This window comes from Phyllobates terribilis, unplaced genomic scaffold (genome assembly GCF_046119375.1).
Source record: "Phyllobates terribilis strain yellow unplaced genomic scaffold, ASM4611937v1 Scaffold_167__1_contigs__length_4167997, whole genome shotgun sequence".
In the NCBI taxonomy this organism is placed as follows: Eukaryota; Metazoa; Chordata; class Amphibia; order Anura; family Dendrobatidae; genus Phyllobates; species Phyllobates terribilis.
In genome coordinates this window covers 765,646-790,251 of record NW_027362927.1, presented here as the reverse complement: position 1 = coordinate 790,251, position 24,606 = coordinate 765,646, and the positions used below count along the sequence as shown (strand labels likewise).

Sequence of the window (24,606 nt, the reverse complement as noted above, 5' to 3'; positions counted from 1 at the left end):
TTATACACTGCTCCAAAAAATAAAGGTAACACTTAACACAATGTAACTCCAAGTCAATAACACTTCTGTGAAATCTACCTGCCCAGTTATGAAGCGACACTGATTGTGAATCAATTTCTCCTGCTGTTGTGCAAATGGAACAGACAACTGGTAGAAATGATAGGCAATTAGCGAGATACCCCTTATAAAGGAGCGGTTCTGCAGGTGGTGACCACAGACCATTTCTCTGTTCTCATCCTTTTTGGCTGTTGTTTTGGTCACTTTTTCATTTTGCCATTTCTCTCACCCCTAGAGATACAGTAGCATGAGGCGATGTCTACAGTACAACCCACAGAAGTTGCTCAGGTAGTGAAGTTCATCCAGGATGGCATATCAGTGCGAGCTGTGGCAAGAAGGGTAGCTGTGTCTGTCAGCACAGTATCAAGAGCATGGAGCAGATACCAGGAGATGTGGAGGGAGCCATAGGAGGGCAACAACCCAGCAGCAGGACCACTACCTCCTCCTTTGTGCAAGGAGGAACAGGAGGAGCACTGCCAGAGCCCTGCAAAATGACCTCCAGCAGGCCACAAATGTGCATGTTTCTGCACAAACGGTTAGAAACCGACTCCATGAGGGTGGTATGAGGGCCCGACGTCCACAGATGGGGGTTGTGCTCACAGCCCAACACCATGCAGGACGCTTGGCATTTGCCACAGAACACCAGGATTGGCAAAGTCGCCACTGGCGTCCTGTGCTCTTCACAGATGAAAGCAGGTTCACACTGAGCACATGTGACAGAGTCTGGAGACGCCATGGAGAGCGATCTGCTACCTGCAACATCCTTAAGCATGACCGGTTTAGCAGTGGGTCAGTAATGGTGTGGGGTGGCATTTTTTTGGAGGGCCATCCATGTGCTCGCCTGAGGTAGCCTGACTGCCATTAGGTAACAAGATGAGATCCTCCGACCTCTTGTGAGACCATATGCTGATGCGGTTGGCCCTGGGTTCCTCTTAATGCAGGACAATGCCAGACCTCATGTGGCTGGAGTGTGTCAGCAGTTCCTGCAAGATGAAGGCATTGAAGCTATGGACTGGCCGCCCGTTCCTCAGACCTGAATCCTGTTGAGCACATCTGGGACATCATGTCTCGCTCCATCCACCAACGTCACGTTGCACCACAGACTGTCCAGGAGTCGGTGGATGGTTTAGTCCAGGTCTGGGAGGAGATCCCACAGGAGACCATCCGCAACCTCTTCAGGAGCATGCCCAGGTGTTGTAGGGAGGTCATACAGGCACGTGGAGGCCACACACAATACTGAGCCTCATTTTGACTTGTTTTAAAGGACATTACATCAAAGTTGGATCAGCCTGTAGTGTGTTTTTCCACTTTAATTTGGGGGGTGACTTCAAATTCAGGCCTCCATTGGTTAATAAATTTGATTTCCATTGATTATTTTTGTGTGATTTTGTTGTCCGCACATTCAACTTTGTACAGAACAAAGTATTCAATGAGAATATTTCATTCATTCAGATCTAGGATGTGTTATTTTAGTGTTCCCTTTATTTTTTTGAGCAGTGTATTATGGCTGCGATCAGACTGCTACTATAAGTAGTCCCCATAGTGGGACTAAGTAAAAAAGTGAGAAAAAACAACAACAATAAAAGTACCCATATTTGGTATCGCCGCAACTGGAACGACCTGACCTATAAAACTGTCCCACTAGTTAACCCCTTTAGTATACACAGTAAAAATAAAAAAATAAAAAAAAGAATGCTTTATCATCATACCGCCGAACAAAAAGTGGAATAAAACGAGATCAAAAAGACAAATATAAATAAAAATGATACCGCTGAAAACGTCATCTTGGCCCGCAAAAGACAAGCTGCCATACAGCTCCATCAGGGGCTCCCCAACACGACACTGCGTCCTCCTGTTACACTTATGAAAATGCAAAATTGCTGGCTGAAAAACATTTTTGCTGGAAAAATGTAATTTTATTTTTACGTCTCAATGTTATAAACTTCTGTGAAGCACCTGGGGGTTCAGGGTGCTCACCACACATCTAGATAAGTTCCCTGAAGGGTCTAGTTTGCAAAATGGTGTCACTTGTGGTGGGTTTCCACTGTTTAGGCACATCAGGGGCTCTCCAAATGCAACATGGCGTCCCACTAATTATTCAAGCAAATTTTACTTTCAAAAAGTCAAATGCGCTCCTTCCATTCCAAGCCCTGAAACACCGAATATGAGGTCAGTCAAAAACCTTTAACAAGCAATTGGTTACATGGTGGCACCGCAGAAGCGGGTGCCCACACTACATAAAATACAATGATTGTATAAATACACAAATAGTTAAATATATAATATATATAAATACACATACATACACACACACACACACATGTAGTCTGAACCACAAAGGAGCAAGTATGTACAAGTAGAGTGAGGCCAAGCGTATAAAGCAATATACCTAGTGTAGCATGTCAATGAACCTCGAGTAGCCTAAAAATAACATATAGATGAGCTTAACTGTATAGCATAAGATGATTGTAGATATAAAGTGGTCCTACACAGGCGGCGAGCCAACTGATGGCACCAGGGAATGAATCCCTCTTGTGAAGATTTAAATAGAGTCAATGACTAATGAAGGAAGTATAATGTAAGGTATAGAGTATTCCAAAGAGAGGGAAGGGGGAGGGGACACAATGGACATAACACCAGATCAATGGCAGACAGTGTTATATATAAGAAAGGGGCTTAATGACCGGCTGTGGAGAGGCGTGCCCAGAAGATGCTGGTTAGATGTTAGAGGACGTGTTCAACATGAGGGTCAGGTCAAAACTTGTAGACAAGATAGGTAATATGACTTATACTTCTGTTCTACGTGGTCCAGGGTACCGACCGAGTATGCGCCACACTCGGCACCCTGGGCCACTTAGGTAATATGCCTTCCATGACCTCATGTTCGGTGTTTCTGCTTTGGGTTTTGGCTTGAAAAACGCAGATTTCATTAGAATAGATTGTGGGCTCCATTAGCTGAGCCCCTGAGGTGGCAGAAACACCCCCCCCCCCCCCCGGTGACCCCATATTGGAAACTTCACTGCCTAAGGAATTAATCTAGGGGTGTAGTAAGTATTTCGAACCCATAGGTGCCTTACAGAATTTTATAACATTGAGTCGTGGAAATATGACATTTTAGTGGTAAAAATGCAATTTTTCTATTTGCTACAAATTTGTCAGGTACACAAGGGTTAATAGGTGAAACTGAACCTAATTTATTAAATAATATATCCTGAAAGAGGTGATGTCCCATGTCATCAGAAATTAGTTAGCCCACACCTCAGGGGCCACTCATAGCCATGGTGACTCGATGTCATCATGACAACATCCGGGTGACCAGAGCTAACAAGTTCTTTAGGTCATGTGCAGTGCATGATCTACCTAACTGGTGTCAGCGCAGCACTAAAAGTTATAAAGCATAGCAAAGCTCCTGTATATATATATATACACATAAAGGCAGTTGTACTCAAAAGTTTACATACCTCGGCAGAATTTTTCATTTTTTGGCCTTGTTTCAGAGAATATGAATGCTACAGTTTTTTTGTTTTCTCCACTCATGGTTATTGGTTGGGTGAAGCCATTTATTGTCAAACTACTAAATTTGCTCTTTTTATATTTTAATGACAACCAAAAACATCCAAATGACCCTGAGCAAAAGTTCACATACCCTGGTGATTTTGGCCTGATAACATGCACAGAATTTGACCCAAATGGGTTTGAATGGCTACTAAAGGTAACATCCTCACCTGTGACCTGTTTGCTTGTAATCAGTGTGTGTGCGTAAAAGCCGAGTGAGTTTCTGGGATCCAGACAGACTCTTGCATCTTTCATCCAGCCACTGACGTTTGTGGATTGAGAGTCATGGGGAAAGCAAAAGAATTGTCAATGGATCTACGGGAAAGGGTAGTTGACCTGTATAACACAGGAAAGGGATACAAAAAAAAATATCCAAGGAATTGATAATGCCAGTCTGCAGCATTCAAACTATGATTAACAATTGGAAAATCAGGGGCTCTGTAAAAACCAAACCACGCTCAGTTAGACCAACAAAAATTTCGGCCACAACTGGCAGGAAAATTGTCTGGGATGCAAAGAAAAACCCACAAATAACATCAGCTGAACATCAGGACTCTCTGAAAACTATTGATGTGGCAGTTTCAAGATGCACAATAAGGAGGCACTTGAAGAAAAATGGGCTGCATGGTCAAGTCGCCAGAAGAAAGCCATTACTGTGCAAATGCCACAAAGTATCTCACCTAGAATACACCAAACAGCATAGAGACAAGCCTCAAAACTTCTGGAACAAGGTAATTTGGAATGAGGAGACCAAAATTGAACTTTTTGGCCACAATCATAAACGTTACATTTGGAAAGAGGTCAACAAGGCCCATGATAAAAAGGAACACCATTCCTACAGTAAAGCACGGAGGTGGATCGCTGATGTTTTGGGGATGTATGAGCTACAATGGCACAGGAAACTTGGTAAAAGTTGAAGGAAACATGAATGCCGCACGTTATCAGCAAATACTGGAGGCAAATTTGCCCTCATCAGCCCGGAAGCTGCGCATGGGGACCTACTTGGACGTTCCAACATAACAATGATCCAAAACACAAGCCCAAGTCGACCTGTCATTGGCTACAGCAGAACAAAGTGAAGGATCTGGAGTGGTCATCTCAGTCTCCTGACCTCAATATCATTGAGCCACTCTGGGGAGATCTCAAGTGCGCAGTTCATGCTAGACAGCCCAGGAATTTACAGGAACTGGAGGCTGTTTGCCAAGAAGAATGGGCAGCTTTACCATCTGAGAAATTAAAGAACCTCATCTACAACTACCACAAAATATTTCAAGCTGTCATTGATGTTAAAAGGGGGCAATACACGCTATTAAGAACTGGGGTATGTGAACTTTTGATCAGGGTCATTTGGATGTTTTTGGTTGTCATTAAGATTTAAAAAGAGAAAACACAGTAGTTTGACAATAAATGGCTTCATCCAACCAATAACCATGAGTGGAGGAAAAGTTTTTTTGTTATCATTCATATTCTCTCAAACAAGGCCAAGATTGGAAAAATTCTGCTGGGGTATGTAAACTCTTGAGCACAACTGTAAGAGATTTCAAGAATGTGGAATGTTAATTGGAAGATCTAGGAACTGCAAGTTATCAGGCAGTAATGGGCAAGCTGAAAGGATATATAGGAGAGACGAATGTATGTGATCCCTATGGTATGTTGCTTTATTATTGTATGTACTGGTTTCTTGGTTTTGTTAAAAAAAAAAACTAATGAAAAAAATCTCAAATGTATTGGATTAAAAAAAAAAGACTAAGAAAAAGGCTTCTCCCCTGTGTGGGTTCTCTGGTGCCTAATCAAATCTGATTTCTGGTTAAAACATTTCCCACATTCTGAACATGAAAAAGTCTTCTCCACTGTGTGGGTTCTCTGGTGCCTAATCAAATCTGATTTCTGGTTAAAACATTTCCCACATTCTGAACATGAAAAAGTCTTCTCCACTGTGTGGGTTCTCTGGTGCCTAATCAAATCTGATTTCTGGTTAAAACATTTCCCACATTCTGAACATGAAAAAGTCTTCTCCACTGTGTGTGTTCTCTGGTGCCTAATCAAATCTGATTTCTGGTTAAAACATTTCCCACATTCTGAACATGAAAAAGGCTTCTCCCCTGTGTGATTTCTCTGGTGATTGACCAAAGCTGATTTCTGGTTGAAACATTTTCCACATTCCGAACAGGTAAAAGGCTTCTCCCCTGTGTGAATTCTCTGGTGCTTAACCAAAGATGATTTATCGTTAAAACATTTCCCACATTCTGAACATGAAAAAGGCTTCTCCCCTGTGTGAGTTCTCTGGTGGATATTAAGATGCGCTTTCTGGTTGAAACATTTTCCACATTCTGAACAGGAAAAAGGCTTCTCCCCTATGTGAAGTCTCTGGTGCTTGACAAAATCTGATTTCTGGTTAAAATATTTCCCATATTTGGAACAAAAAAATCTATTGTCCGCTGTGTGTATTTTTTGATGTTTAAGAAAATACTTTTCAAGGGTAAAACTATTTCCATTTTCTGAACATGAAAATGACTTTGTTCCTTTAGGAGCAGTTCGTTTATTAATGCTTATTTTTTTATTTTGATTTTCCTTAGTAGTCGGTAATGAATCAGAAGACAGGACCTGTTTCACAGGATCAGATGACAGATCTTTGCTGTGAAGGATTGATGGTATATCTGGAGTAATGGCATTCACTTCAATTGTATCCTGTGGGATCCCAAGATCATCAGATTTAAAAATTGAAGATGTCAGCTGTCCCTCTGATCTCCTGGTACAGTCATCTGCCAAGAATAAAACAAATTATTATATTTTGAATAAAATATCCCTGAAATTTATATTTTTGAACATTTCTACTTAAAATGCCTGTAGAAATGGCAAGTTATTGACAGAATGACAGTTAACAGTCTAATAGAAAACCTCATAGGATGAACCAGTAGAGCGTGGTGTCCAACTGTTTGTTCATTCTGTCTCCAAAATATGGAATAAGAAGCCATCAAAAAATGTTATGTATGTGAAAATTATACCAATAAAAGCTTCAACTCATCAATAAATCAATCCAGCAATATTCGCTCTCTCAAAGTCAAATCTCCCCCTCGCTTCTGAGCCTTGCAGTGCGCCCAAACCATATTCAGCATCCATGTACTTGGTATTACTATAGTGAGAAGAACCCACTTAATTGATGGCGTGTGCCTCCTGGAGCACAATCTGGGCACTATGTGTTGGGTAATAAAATGGCCAATGTGCAATTTTCATTCTCCACCATTCATTGCGTGCTAATTTCCGGAAAGTGCCTCTGGAATCAAAATAATCGCTACGTCTATAGATTAATTCACTGCGGGTTATAATTTCCAAAATGGAGTCACTTTGTTATATTAAAGAAGTTGTCCAGTACTTTTTACAATTGCCCCAATTTCCCCCAATGTTTTTACCCTGTGCCCATAAGTCTTTTTGCAATTACCTTCTGCAGTCCTTCTTGCCTGTGCGCATTGCTATCGCTGGCCGCTCTCAGGCACCACGTGACCCCCGATAGCGCCACTCACAGGCTACATGGTAAATACATTGGGAGACATTGGGCAATTGTAAAAAGTACTAGAAAACTTCTTTAAGGCTTCCGTAAATAGTGTGTCCAATCTCCCCTGGGATCTGCTCCCCCGACGTCTGCTTCTGTCACCAGGCGCCGTCTTATTCATCCTGCAGGCGGCGCTGGTGATGGAAGAGACAGAGTAACCAGAAGCTCTGGGCGGCGCAGGCTGTGTCCAAACACTAAGATTAGGGTGCCTGGGACCTGTAGTACCATCCAGTCTGGCAGTATGGGTGCGTGTGCTGTCCAGCTGGAGTAATCTGCTCCCTGCTTCATCCAATCAGAAAGCACCGCACCCTACTAAAGCTGGAAGCATATTGCCGGAAGCTGCCAGATACAGCCTTGTTCTCCTCTGGTTCAGTCCTCTGTGCTCAGCTCCTGGCTTGTGTATTTGTTTCCTGTTGTGACCGTTTACTGACTACTCTTCTGATTTAGTATTTTCTCGGTCCTCCTGGTTATGACCCGGCTACCAGACTATTCGTCTTGGGGTTAAAGGGTGATGAGCAAGGCAATCCCTGGGATCAGGAAAATGGAGTAGATAGCACCAAGCCTGTTCGTGGTAGCCATCTTTTGAGCTGTCAGGTGACCATGAACAGTGTCCCCAATACATTGTGTCTGCAAACTATTCCAGCAAGATCTGCATTCAGATAGCTAAATGTCGCTCCTTCCCTTCTTATCCTGCCATGTGCGTACAGTAGTGTACAACCTTATATAGGGGATTGTTGGATTCAAGAGAAGTTGGTAAATAATTTGTAAGATCCATTTGTTTCCTATTATCCTTTGTGAAGAATTACAAAGTTATCACCACATAAAGTGACACACGTCAGATTTGAAAATGGGCCCTGATAGGAACACAAAACTGTCTGCAGGAAGGGGTTAAATCAGAGTATTTTGGGAACTAACTACTGTAGTCAAAAACTGTGAGTATAGACTATAACATCTACTGAAATTATCAAACTCAACAGTCTCCATCAGTAATAAATGAGTAACTAGTGGTGAAACCTCTCTGGGGTAATTAGAGTATGGGGCTCGGTGGCTCTTGGCAATCTAAACTATCGTAAGGGACAATATTTTCTGTCAGATGAGTTTCAAGAAGAAATATTAGACGTTCAAAGAGAACTTTTTATAATAGTGCAGGGATGAGGTGTCTTAAATTTAGATCTCAGGCATTGGGAAGAGGTAATGGAGACCTTCTTTTAAAGACTACCAGGGAGTTACAGAGTCAAATAAGTGAGTCAGGCCGATCCCACCAAAATCAAACAAAGTGAACCTGTAAAAAAGACAGAATAAAAGATATGTTACATCCCCAACAACAACGTATATACAAGGGAGAGCTCCAACACTAAACCGGAGTCACACTCATTTATGGTGGAGCATTGGAGCTACTATGAGTCCTGACCAGGAGAGTAGAGAAAGTATTAGCGCCCCCATTTCAGGAGAGATTGTGCAGTAATCTGAATTCCTTAGGATTGAAAACATAATGGAATTTATGACATGGAGTGAATCCATGAAACCAGGGCTGGAGCCAACACATCTCCTGCAGGTGTGAATAAATGTATATTACAGCCATCAGCCACGCACAGCTTAGAGATATATCATGGCACAGGTGTAATGTTTTCTGTATAGTTTATCACAATCCTGTTTGAAGTTAGTTGGTTTAAAAAGAAATTGAAAAGTCAGGATAAAGGGAAACTCTGTTGTTATTGTACAGAAATTCACACTTGGCCTCACTGCACATTTAATATTGTCGATCATAAAAGTGAAGTTTGGCCACAAAGACTGGACCTGGTCTTGTAGGGACCATATGAGCACATTCAGCAGCACAAAATGGAGAGAAGGTAGATTCATCCAATAAGATATTAGGGATCTAGGAAGCCAACAGCATCATTACCCTCCGCTTTCTCTTACAGGTCCATCATAATTTTGATTTTCTCACTTGTCAGAACATTCTACGTACGCTGTCATTTGGCTTTACAGTTTACAGATCTGGGCAGGTAATGGTCAGCATCTACTAATCCCAGGGGGTAGGTGGATCCTCCAGGCTGTAGGTTCTACAGAAAAGATCTTTTACAATTACACAAAGTAATGTGAACATTTTCGGATGGAGGAAAATATTGTGGTCTAGCGGTAAAATGGTGATCACACGATTGTGATACAGCTGGACTACACCAGCGATAAAGCAGCCACAGCCGGTGACTGAGAAGAATCTGTGACTTCTCTGCATTTAGTGGTCGCTACTCACCTGGGTAGTCATATGTAGGAATCTCCTCTTTACACCGCTCATCACCCCTCACATATGTCTCTGTAGTATTAATATAGGTCAGATCTTCACCCTGAAACAAATATTGTAAACATGGAGAAGTCACATCTATGATCAGCTCTAATCCTGCCATCTCCACCGTTCTCATTACACAAGTATAAAACATATAATACTGGTGGATAAAACAAGACTGAGCACAAGACCTTCACAGCCGTCTACACATCATAGGGGAGATCTCATGACACCTTCTCTCCATCTACCTGATGATCCTGAGGAACATTGGGATCTTCTTGTTTACAGTCCTGTGGAAGAAGAGGACGGGGACATCTCTTTGGTGTTGTCCTCTTACTGGATAGATCTGGAGGAAACACATACAGAGATTGAATTCATTCTTTACATACAGATAATTATAGGCCGTGTGTATTTAGTCCTGTCTATTACCTGGTGATGTGAGGGGCTGAGGAACCTCCATCATGACGTCCTTGTACAGATCTTTGTGTCCTTCTAAATACTCCCACTCCTCCATGGAGAAATAGACGGCGACATCCTGACATCTTATAGGAACCTGACACATACAATGATACCGTCATCCCCCCGATCCCTCCATAGCGTTACTGTATAATGTCCCAGCATTTCCAGCAGTGTCACCTCTCCAGTCAGCAGCTCAATCATCTTGTAGGTGAGTTCTAGGATCTTCTGGTCATTGATGTCCTCATGTATCAGGGGGTGAGGTGGAGGCCCCATGATTGGGCTCTGGGTTCTTTCCCATCCCTCAGACACAGGGTCCTGACAGTGCCCACTAGAGGTCTTCTTCACTACTGTGTAATCTCTGGTTATGGAGAGACACATTAATAAATCTCCCTCCAGACATTTCCAGAGTCCTCACCTCTCCAGTTCTGTCCATCTGTTATTCCCATAGATAAGAATGATGTAATGTGACGTCATCAGAATCTCTCACCTCTCCAGTAAGCCGGAAGAGGATCTCTAGGGTGAGGTGTAATATCCTCTCTGCCATCTTGTCTCTGTCCATATTCATCTTTGATGGGTCAATAAGGAAAATTCTCTTATATAGAAGATCTTCACTGAGAGGATCCGATATTGTAGAGACCTGAATGAGAAGATGAGCCGACATAACATCATAAAGAATTCTGTGTATTAATACAATTACTGGAGACAATAAGAGAAATATATCAGGAGATAGAATGTGTAGATGTTGTATTCTCTAGTCTTTTATGGACTGGAACATAAGTTGAATTGATGACTTAGACATCTCCTCCATACTTCCAATCACTGGCTAAGTTGGCCACTGCTGCAGTAAGAATCACCCAGAAACCCAAGCAGCAATGGTATTTTTATTATTTTACAACATTCTGCTTTTGTCCCTGACGTACTAATAAAACCTATATATTTTAGGCCACAGACAACAAGCAGTTTCTTCCTTGGAGTCTGCAGCTGAATACGTGTCTTATAGACTCATCTTCCATAACGCTAACTCTCGTCATATACATTACACGTGACATGAGAAATAACAACTTCATGATGAGGACGACATCTTCATCTTCTAATACGGCTCTAGAAACAAATTTGGCCACAGTCCGTCGCTAACTACATCATCACCGACTGTCTATATGAATGTTTCCCGTCTTTCCCAGGTTGTGATCTTTTATCACGTTAGATCTCATTTATAAGAGCTTGTTTGTAAGAACACAGACAGGAGTTATTTGATGCTAATGTCTCCATGTACAGTGTTTTGTTTCCTGGATATTATGTTTCTTTTAGCATTTTTATGTTGGCTTCCATATATTACATGAAAAACACCAAAAAAAGAAAACCAAGTGTTAAAACATAAAATAAAATTGGGGTTGGCGGGACTGTGACAACATTATACTGTATGTGGGAAGATTGCGGTACTGTGGGAACATTATACTGTATGTGGGTAGATGGCGGTACTGTGAGAACATTATACTGTATGTGGGTAGATGGCGGTACTGTGAGAACATTATACTGTATGTGGGTAGATGGCGGTACTGTGAGAACATTATACTGTATGTGGGTAGATGGCGGTACTGTGAGAACATTATACTGTATGTGGGAAGATGGCGGTACTGTGGGAACATTATACTGTATGTGGGTAGATGGCGGTACTGTGAGAACATTATACTGTATGTGGGAAGATGGCGGTACTGTGGGAACATTATACTGTATGTGGGGGTGGGGGTATTGTGGGAACATTATACTGTATGTGGGGGGGGTACTGTGGAAACATTATACTGTATGTGGGGGGGGTATTGTGGGAACATTATACTGTATGTGGGAAGATGGCGGTACTGTGGGAACAGTATACTGTATGTGGGAAGATGGCGGTACTGTGACAACATTATACTGTATGTGGGAAGATGGTGGTACTGTGGGAACATTATACTGTATGTGGGAAGATTGCGGTACTGTGAGAACATTATACTGTATGTGGGTAGATGGCGGTACTGTGGGAACATTATACTGTATGTGGGAAGATGGCGGTATTGTGAGAACATTATACTGTATGTGGGAAGATGGCGGTACTGTGGGAACATTATACTGTATGTGGGGGGGGTATTGTGGAAACATTATACTGTATGTGGGGGGGTATTGTGGGAACATTATACTGTATGTGGGAAGATGGCGGTACTGTGGGAACAGTATACTGTATGTGGGAAGATGGCGGTACTGTGGGAACATTATACTGTATGTGGGAAGATGGCGGTACTGTGGGAACATTATACTGTATGTGGGAAGATGGCGGTACTGTGAGAACATTATACTGTATGTGGGAAGATGGCAGTACTGTGGGAACATTATACTGTATGTGGGAAGATGGCGGTACTGTGAGAACATTATACTGTATGTGGGGGGGGTATTGTGGGAACATTATACTGTATGTGGGGGGATGGCGGTACTATGAGAACATTATACTGTATGTGGGAAGATGGCGGTACTGTGGGAACATTATACTGTATGTGGGAAGATGGCGGTACTGTGAGAACATTATACTGTATGTGGGGGGGGTATTGTGGGAACATTATACTGTATGTGGGGGGATGGCGGTACTGTGAGAACATTATACTGTATGTGGGTAGATGGCGGTACTGTGGGAACATTATACTGTATGTGGGAAGATGGCGGCACTGTGAGAACATTATACTGTATGTGGGAAGATGGCGGCACTGTGGGAACATTATACTGTATGTGGGAAGATGGCGGTACTGTGAGAACATTATACTGTATGTGGGAAGATGGCGGGACTGTGATAACATTATACTGTATGTGGGTAGATGGCGGTACTGTGAGAACATTATACTGTATGTGGGAAGATGGCGGGACTGTGATAACATTATACTGTATGTGGGTAGATGGCGGTACTGTGGGAACATTATAGTGTATGTGGGAAGATGGCGGTACTGTGGGAACATTATACTGTATGTGGGAAGATGGCGGTACTGTGAGAACATTATACTGTATGTGGGAAGATGGCGGTACTGTGGGAACATTATACTGTATGTGGGTAGATGGCGGTACTGTGGGAACATTATAGTGTATGTGGGAAGATGGCGGTACTGTGGGAACATTATACTGTATGTGGGAAGATGGCGGGACTGTGATAACATTATACTGTATGTGGGAAGATGGCGGTACTGTGGGAACATTATACTGTATGTGGGTAGATGGCGGTACTGTGGGAACATTATACTGTATGTGGGTAGATGGCGGTACTGTGGGAACATTATAGTGTATGTGGGAAGATGGCGGTACTGTGGGAACATTATACTGTATGTGGGAAGATGGCGGGACTGTGATAACATTATACTGTATGTGGGAAGATGGCGGTACTGTGGGAACATTATATTGTATGTGGGTAGATGGCGGTACTGTGAGAACATTATACTGTATGTGGGAAGATGGCGGTACTGTGGGAACATTATACTGTATGTGGGAAGATGGCGGTACTGTGGGAACATTATACAGTGTGGGAAATAGAGGTACTATGAGAGCATTATATTGAGAGGCTTAATGACCGCAGTCGCTCCTGTGACCGGGCCCAGCGAACACCAACCCCTGCTGCAGCTGGATGTGTGTTCTCGGACTGACATTCAGCTTAGTGCCACAATACACGCTGCCGACCAATCAGAGGCCAGCAGCCGACATCGGCATGTACGTCATTAGGGGGCGCATGGAAGTAACATCATCCTCTCCTGTCGCTTCCAGCTGAAGTCAGCGGCAGCTCCAGAAAAAGACACCGCGCGGCGAGGGAGCGGAGAGAAGGCGAGTATAATGTTTTGGTATTTTTTAAATCAGCGAGTACACGGTGCCCTTGGCCATAATACTACATGTAAGAGGATGGGCTATGCATTATACTACATGTACAGACTATGGGCTGTGCATTATACTACATGTATGACTATGGGCTGTGCATTATACTACATGTACGGACTATGGGTTGTGCATTATATTACATGGATGACTGTGGGCTGTGCATTATACTACATGTACGGACTATGGGCTGTGCATTACACTACATGTACGGACTATGGGCAGTGCATTACACTACATGTACGGACTATGGGCTGTGCATTATACTACATGTACGGACTATGGGCTGTGCACTATACTACATGTATGGACTATGGGCTGTGCATTATACTACATGTATGGACTATGGGCTGTGCATTATACTACATGTATGGACTATGGGCTGTGCATTATACTACATGTACGGACTATGGGCTGTGCATTATACTACATGTATGGACTATGGGCTGTGCATTATACTACATGTACGGACTATGGGCTGTACATTATACTACATGTACGGACTATGGGCTGTGCATTATACTACATGTACGGACTATGGGCTGTGCATTATACTACATGTACGGACTATGGGCTGTGCATTACACTACATGTATGGACTATGGGCTGTGCATTATACTACATGTACGGACTATGGGCTGTACATTATACTACATGTACGGACTATGAGCTGTGCATTATACTACATGTACGGACTATGGGCTGTGCATTATACTACATGTACGGACTATGGGCTGTGCATTATACTACATGTACGGACTATGAGCTGTGCATTATACTACATGTACGGACTATGGGCTGTGCATTATACTACATGTACGGACTATGGGCTGTGCATTATGCTACATGTACGGACTATGGGCTGTGCATTACGCTACATGTACGGACTATGGGCTGTGCATTATACTACATGTACGCACTATGGGCAGCGCATTACACTACATGTACGGACTATGGGCAGCGCATTACACTACATGTACGGACTATGGGCTGCGCATTATACTACATGTACGGACTATGGGCAGTGCATTATACTACATGTACGGACTATGGGCTGTGCATTATACTACATGTACGGACTATGGGCTGTGCATTATACTATATGTACGGACTATGGGCTGCGCATTATACTACATGTACGGACTATGGGCAGTGCATTATACTACATGTATGGACTATGGGCTGTGCATTATACTACATGGATGACTATGGGCTGTGCATTATACTACATGTACGGACTATGGGCAGTGCATTATACTACATGGATGACTGTGGGCTGTGCATTATACTACATGTACGGACTATGGGCTGTGCATTATACTACATGTACGGACTATGGGCTGTGCATTATACTACATGCACGGACTATGGGCTGTGCATTACACTACATGTACGGACTATGGGCTGCGCATTATACTACATGTACGGACTATGGGCAGTGCATTATACTACATGTATGGACTATGGGCTGTGCATTATACTACATGGATGACTATGGGCTGTGCATTATACTACATGTACGGACTATGGGCAGTGCATTATACTACATGGATGACTGTGGGCTGTGCATTATACTACATGTACGGACTATGGGCTGTGCATTATACTACATGTACGGACTATGGGCTGTGCATTATACTACATGCACGGACTATGGGCTGTGCATTACACTACATGCACGACTATGGGCAGTGCATTATACTACATGGATGACTGTGGGCTGTGCATTATACTACATGTACGGACTATGGGCTGTGCATTATACTACATGTACGGACTATGGGCAGTGCATTATACTACATGGATGACTGTGGGCTGTGCATTATACTACATGTACGGACTATGGGCTGTGCATTATACTACATGTACGGACTATGGGCTGTGCATTACACTACATGCACGACTATGGGCAGTGCATTATACTACATGGATGACTGTGGGCTGTGCATTATACTACATGTACGGACTATGGGCTGTGCATTATACTACATGTACGGACTATGGGCTGTGCATTACACTACATGCACGACTATGGGCAGTGCATTATACTACATGGATGACTGTGGGCTGTGCATTATACTACATGTACGGACTATGGGCTGTGCATTATACTACATGTACGGACTATGGGCAGTGCATTATACTACATGGATGACTGTGGGCTGTGCATTATACTACATGTACGGACTATGGGCTGTGCATTATACTACATGTACGGACTATGGGCTGTGCATTACACTACATGCACGACTATGGGCAGTGCATTATACTACATGGATGACTGTGGGCTGTGCATTATACTACGTGTACGGACTATGGGCTGTGCATTATACTACATGTACGGACTATGGGCAGTGCATTATACTACATGTACGGACTATGGGCTGTGCATTATACTACATGTACGGACTATGGGCAGTGCATTATACCACATGTACGGACTATGGGCAGTGCATTATACAACATGTACGGACTATGGGCTGTGCATTATACTACATGGATGACTGTGGGCTGTGCATTATACTACATGTACGGACTATGGGCTGTGTATTATACTACATGTATGACTATGAGCTGTGCATTATACTACATGTATGACTATGGGCTGTGCATTATACTACATGTATGACTATGAGCTGTGCATTATACTACATGTATGACTATGAGCTGTGCATTATACTACATGTACGGACTATGGGCTGTGCATTATACTACATGTACGGACTATGGGCTGTGCATTATACTACATGTACGGACTATGGGCTGTGCATTATACTACATGTACGGACTATGGGCAGTGCATTATACTACATGTACGGACTATGGGCTGTGCATTATACTATATGGAGGACTATGGGCTGTGCATTATACTACATGTACGGACTATGGGCTGTGCATTATACTACATGTACGGACTATGGGCAGTGCATTATACTACATGTACGGACTATGGGCTGTGTATTATACTACATGGAGGACTATGGGCTGTGCATTATACTATATGGAGGACTATGGGCAGTGCATTATACTACATGGATGACTGTGGGCTGTGCATTATACTACATGGATGACTATGGGCTGTGCATTACGCTACATGTACGGACTATGGGCTGTGCATTATACTACATGTACGGACTATGGGCAGTGCATTATACTACATGTACGGACTATGGGCAGTGCATTATACTACATGGATGACTGTGGGCTGTGCATTACACTACATGTACGGACTATGGGCTGTGCATTACACTACATGGATGACTATGGGCTGTGCATTACGCTACATGTACGGACTATGGGCTGTGCATTATACTACATGTACGGACTATGGGCAGTGAATTATACTACATGTACGGACTATGGGCAGTGCATTATACTACATGGATGACTATGGGCTGTGCATTATACTACATGGATGACTATGGGCTGTGTATTATACTACATGTACGGACTATGGGCAGTGCATTATACTACATGTATGACTATGAGCTGTGCATTATACTACATGTACGGACTATGGGCAGTGCATTATACCACATGTACGGACTATGGGCAGTGCATTATACTACATGTACGGACTATGGGCTGTGCATTATACTACATGGATGACTGTGGGCTGTGCATTATACTACATGTACGGACTATGGGCTGTGCATTATACTACATGTATGACTATGAGCTGTGCATTATACTACATGTATGACTATGGGCTGTGCATTATACTACATGTATGACTATGGGCTGTGCATTATACTACATGTATGACTATGAGCTGTGCATTATACTACATGTACGGACTATGGGCTGTGCATTATACTACATGTACGGACTATGGGCTGTGCATTATACTACATGTACGGACTATGGGCAGTGCATTATACTACATGTATGGACTATGGGCTGTGCATTATACTACATGGATGACTATGGGCTGTGCATTATACTACATGTACGGACTATGGGCAGTGCATTATACTACATGGATGACTGTGGGCTGTGCATTATACTACATGTACGGACTATGGGCTGTGCATTATACTACATGTACGGACTATGGGCTGTGCATTATACTACATGCACGGACTATGGGCTGTGCATTACACTACATGCACGACTATGGGCAGTGCATTATACTACATGGATGACTGTGGGCTGTGCATTATACTACATGTACGGACTATGGGCTGTGCATTATACTACATGTACGGACTATGGGCAGTGCATTATACTACATGGATGACTGTGGGCTGTGCATTATACTACATGTACGGACTATGGGCTGTGCATTATACTACATGTACGGACTATGGGCTGTGCATTACACTACATGCACGACTATGGGCAGTGCATTATACTACATGGATGACTGTGGGCTGTGCATTATACTACATGTACGGACTATGGGCTGTGCATTATACTACATGTACGGACTATGGGCTGTGCATTACACTACATGCACGACTATGGGCAGTGCATTATACTACATGGATGACTGTGGGCTGTGCATTATACTACATGTACGGACTATGGGCTGTGCATTATACTACATGTACGGACTATGGGCAGTGCATTATACTACATGGATGACTGTGGGCTGTGCATTATACTACATGTACGGACTATGGGCTGTGCATTATACTACATGTACGGACTATGGGCTGTGCATTACACTACATGCACGACTATGGGCAGTGCATTATACTACATGGATGACTGTGGGCTGTGCATTATACTACGTGTACGGACTATGGGCTGTGCATTATACTACATGTACGGACTATGGGCAGTGCATTATACTACATGTACGGACTATGGGCTGTGCATTATACTACATGTACGGACTATGGGCAGTGCATTATACCACATGTACGGACTATGGGCAGTGCATTATACAACATGTACGGACTATGGGCTGTGCATTATACTACATGGATGACTGTGGGCTGTGCATTATACTACATGTACGGACTATGGGCTGTGTATTATACTACATGTATGACTATGAGCTGTGCATTATACTACATGTATGACTATGGGCTGTGCATTATACTACATGTATGACTATGAGCTGTGCATTATACTACATGTATGACTATGAGCTGTGCATTATACTACATGTACGGACTATGGGCTGTGCATTATACTACATGTACGGACTATGGGCTGTGCATTATACTACATGTACGGACTATGGGCTGTGCATTATACTACATGTACGGACTATGGGCAGTGCATTATACTACATGTACGGACTATGGGCTGTGCATTATACTATATGGAGGACTATGGGCTGTGCATTATACTACATGTACGGACTATGGGCTGTGCATTATACTACATGTACGGACTATGGGCAGTGCATTATACTACATGTACGGACTATGGGCTGTGTATTATACTACATGGAGGACTATGGGCTGTGCATTATACTATATGGAGGACTATGGGCAGTGCATTATACTACATGGATGACTGTGGGCTGTGCATTATACTACATGGATGACTATGGGCTGTGCATTACGCTACATGTACGGACTATGGGCTGTGCATTATACTACATGTACGGACTATGGGCAGTGCATTATACTACATGTACGGACTATGGGCAGTGCATTATACTACATGGATGACTGTGGGCTGTGCATTACACTACATGTACGGACTATGGGCTGTGCATTACACTACATGGATGACTATGGGCTGTGCATTACGCTACATGTACGGACTATGGGCTGTGCATTATACTACATGTACGGACTATGGGCAGTGAATTATACTACATGTACGGACTATGGGCAGTGCATTATACTACATGGATGACTATGGGCTGTGCATTATACTACATGGATGACTATGGGCTGTGTATTATACTACATGTACGGACTATGGGCAGTGCATTATACTACATGTATGACTATGAGCTGTGCATTATACTACATGTACGGACTATGGGCAGTGCATTATACCACATGTACGGACTATGGGCAGTGCATTATACTACATGTACGGACTATGGGCTGTGCATTATACTACATGGATGACTGTGGGCTGTGCATTATACTACATGTACGGACTATGGGCTGTGCATTATACTACATGTATGACTATGAGCTGTGCATTATACTACATGTATGACTATGGGCTGTGCATTATACTACATGTATGACTATGGGCTGTGCATTATACTACATGTATGACTATGAGCTGTGCATTATACTACATGTACGGACTATGGGCTGTGCATTATACTACATGTACGGACTATGGGCTGTGCATTATACTACATGTACGGACTATGGGCAGTGCATTATACTACATGTACGGACTATGGGCAGTGCATTATACTACATGGATGACTGTGGGCTGTGCATTATACTACATGGATGACTATGGGCTGTGCATTACGCTACATGTACGGACTATGGGCTGTGCATTATACTACATGTACGGACTATGGGCAGTGCATTATACTACATGGATGACTATGGGCTGTGCATTACGCTACATGTACGGACTATGGGCTGTGCATTATACTACATGTACGGACTATGGGCAGTGCATTATACTACATGTACGGACTATGGGCAGTGCATTATACTACATGTACGGACTATGGGCAGTGCATTATACTACATGTACGGACTATGGGCTGTGCATTATACTACATGTACGGACTATGGGCTGTGCATTATACTACATGTATGACTATGAGCTGTGCATTATACTACATGTATGACTATGAGCTGTGCATTATACTACATGTACGGACTATGGGCTGTGCATTATGCTACATGTACGGACTATGGGCTGTGCATTATACTACATGTACGGACTATGGGCAGTGCATTATACTACATGTACGGACTATGGGCAGTGCATTATACTACATGGATGACTGTGGGCTGTGCATTACACTACATGTACGGACTATGGGCTGTGCATTACACTACATGGATGACTATGGGCTGTGCATTACGCTACATGTACGGACTATGGGCTGTGCATTATACTACATGTACGGACTATGGGCAGTGCATTATACTACATGTACGGACTATGGGCAGTGCATTATACTACATGGATGACTATGGGCTGTGCATTATACTACATGTACGGACTATGGGCAGTGCATTATACTACATGTACGGACTATGGGCAGTGCATTATACTACATGGATGACTATGGGCTGTGCATTATACTACATGTACGGACTATGGGCAGTGCATTATACTACATGTACGGACTATGGGCAGTGCATTATACTACATGGATGACTGTGGGCTGTGCATTACACTACATGTACGGACTATGGGCTGTGCATTATACTACATGGATGACTATGGGCTGTGCATTATACTACATGGATGACTGTGGGCTGTGCATTATACTACATGTACGGACTATGGGCAGTGCATTATACTACATGGATGACTGTGGGCTGTGCATTATACTACGTGTACGGACTATGGGCTGTGCATTATACTACGTGTACGGACTATGGGCTGTGCATTATACTACATGTACGGACTATGGGCAGTGCATTATACTACATGTACGGACTATGGGCTGTGCATTATACTACATGTACGGACTATGGGCTGTGCATTATACTACATGGATGACTGTGGGCTGTGCATTATACTACATGTACGGACTATGGGCTGTGCATTATACTACATGTATGACTATGAGCTGTGCATTATACTACATGTACGGACTATGGGCTGTGCATTATACTACATGTACGGACTATGGGCAGTGCATTATACTACATGTACGGACTATGGGCAGTGCATTATACTACATGTACGGACTATGGGCAGTGCATTATACTACATGTACGGACTATGGGCTGTGCATTATACTACATGTACGGACTATGGGCAGTGCATTATACTACATGTACGGACTATGGGCAGTGCATTATACTACATGTACGGACTATGGGCAGTGCATTATACTACATGGATGACTGTGGGCTGTGCATTATACTACATGGATGACTATGGGCTGTGCATTACGCTACATGTACGGACTATGGGCTGTGCATTATACTACATGGATGACTATGGGCTGTGCATTACGCTACATGTACGGACTATGGGCTGTGCATTATACTACATGTACGGACTATGGGCAGTGCATTATACTACATGTACGGACTATGGGCAGTGCATTATACTACATGTACGGACTATGGGCAGTGCATTATACTACATGTACGGACTATGGGCTGTGCATTATACTACATGTATGACTATGAGCTGTGCATTATACTACATGTATGACTATGAGCTGTGCATTATACTACATGTACGGACTATGGGCTGTGCATTATGCTACATGTACGGACTATGGGCTGTGCATTATACTACATGTACGGACTATGGGCAGTGCATTATACTACATGTACGGACTATGGGCAGTGCATTATACTACATGGATGACTGTGGGCTGTGCATTATACTACATGGATGACTATGGGCTGTGCATTACGCTACATGTACGGACTATGGGCTGTGCATTATACTACATGTACGGACTATGGGCAGTGCATTATACTACATGTACGGACTATGGGCAGTGCATTATACTACATGGATGACTGTGGGCTGTGCATTACACTACATGTACGGACTATGGGCTGTGCATTATACTACATGGATGACTATGGGCTGTGCATTATACTACATGGATGACTGTGGGCTGTGTATTATACTACATGTACGGACTATGGGCAGTGCATTATACTACATGGATGACTGTGGGCTGTGCATTATACTACGTGTACGGACTATGGGCTGTGCATTATACTACGTGTACGGACTATGGGCTGTGCATTATACTACATGTACGGACTATGGGCAGTGCATTATACTACATGTACGGACTATGGGCTGTGCATTATACTACATGTACGGACTATGGGCTGTGCATTATACTACATGGATGACTGTGGGCTGTGCATTATACTACATGTATGACTATGAGCTGTGCATTATACTACATGTACGGACTATGGGCTGTGCATTATACTACATGTACGGACTATGGGCTGTGCATTATACTACATGTACGGACTATGGGCAGTGCATTATACTACATGTACGGACTATGGGCAGTGCATTATACTACATGGATGACTGTGGGCTGTGCATTATACTACATGGATGACTATGGGCTGTGCATTGCGCTACATGTACGGACTATGGGCTGTGCATTATACTACATGGATGACTATGGGCTGTGCATTACGCTACATGTACGGACTATGGGCAGTGCATTATACTACATGTACGGACTATGGGCAGTGCATTATACTACATGTACGGACTATGGGCAGTGCATTATACTACATGTACGGACTATGGGCAGTGCATTATACTACATGTACGGACTATGGGCAGTGCATTATACTACATGTACGGAGTATGGGCAGTGCATTATACTACATGTACGGACTATGGGCAGTGCATTATACTACATGTACGGACTATGGGCAGTGCATTATACTACATGTACGGACTATGGGCAGTGCATTATACTACATGGATGACTGTGGGCTGTGCATTATACTACATGGATGACTATGGGCTGTGCATTACGCTACATGTACGGACTATGGGCAGTGCATTATACTACATGTACGGACTATGGGCAGTGCATTATACTACATGTACGGACTATGGGCAGTGCATTATACTACATGTACGGACTATGGGCAGTGCATTATACTACATGGATGACTGTGGGCTGTGCATTATACTACATGGATGACTGTGGGCTGTGTATTATACTACATGGATGACTGTGGGCTGTGCATTATACTACATGGATGACTATGGGCTGTGCATTATACTACATGGATGTTTTGGGCTGTGCATTATACTACATGGATGACTATGGGCTGTGCATTATACTACATGTACGGACTATGGGCTGTGCATTATACTACATGAATGACTATGGGCTGTGCATTATACTACATGAATGACTATGGGCTGTGCATTACACTACATGCACGACTATGGGCAGTGCATTATACTACATGGATGACTGTGGGCTGTGCATTATACTACATGTACGGACTATGGGCAGTGCATTATACTACATGTACGGACTATGGGCTGTGCATTATACTACATGGATGACTGTGGGCTGTGCATTATACTACATGTACGGACTATGGGCTGTGCATTATACTACATGTATGACTATGAGCTGTGCATTATACTACATGTATGACTATGAGCTGTGCATTATACTACATGTACGGACTATGGGCTGTGCATTATATTACATGTACGGACTATGGGCTGTGCATTATTATACTACATGTACGGACTATGGGCAGTGCATTATACTACATGGATGACTGTGGGCTGTGCATTATACTACATGGATGACTATGGGCTGTGCATTACGCTACATGGATGACTATGGGCTGTGCATTACGCTACATGTACGGACTATGGGCTGTGCATTATACTACGTGTACGGACTATGGGCTGTGCATTATACTACGTGTACGGACTATGGGCAGTGCATTATACTACATGGATGACTATGGGCTGTGCATTATACTACATGGATGACTATGGGCTGTGCATTATACTACATGGATGACTATGGGCTGTGCATTATACTACATGTACGGACTATGGGCAGTGCATTATACTACATGTACGGACTATGGGCTGTGCATTATACTACATGGATGACTGTGGGCTGTGCATTATACTACATGGATGACTGTGGGCTGTGCATTACGCTACATGGATGACTATGGGCTGTGCATTATACTACATGGATGACTATGGGCTG

At 43.1% G+C, this 24,606-nt stretch overlaps 2 protein-coding genes across 3 annotated transcripts in view; one reads left to right on the top strand and one right to left on the bottom strand.

Annotated features, from left to right (window-relative positions):
• The window catches only part of LOC141207910 (uncharacterized), a 29,904-nt gene extending 28,528 nt beyond the window's left edge, over nucleotides 1-1,376 (top strand). For both annotated transcript variants that reach the window (XR_012278207.1, XR_012278208.1), the window contains exon 8: nucleotides 293-1,376. The gene's annotated coding sequence lies outside the window, so the exon portion shown is untranslated. The remainder of the gene's footprint in view (nucleotides 1-292) is intronic.
• Nucleotides 1,377-5,110: 3,734 nt separating this feature from the next.
• Nucleotides 5,111-24,606, bottom strand: part of LOC141207914 (uncharacterized) — a 49,098-nt gene continuing 29,602 nt past the window's right edge. Inside the window, exon 2 of the mRNA XM_073664477.1 lies at nucleotides 5,111-5,968. Coding sequence (XP_073520578.1) covers nucleotides 5,359-5,968 — 610 coding nt within the window. The 3' untranslated portion in view covers nucleotides 5,111-5,358. The remainder of the gene's footprint in view (nucleotides 5,969-24,606) is intronic.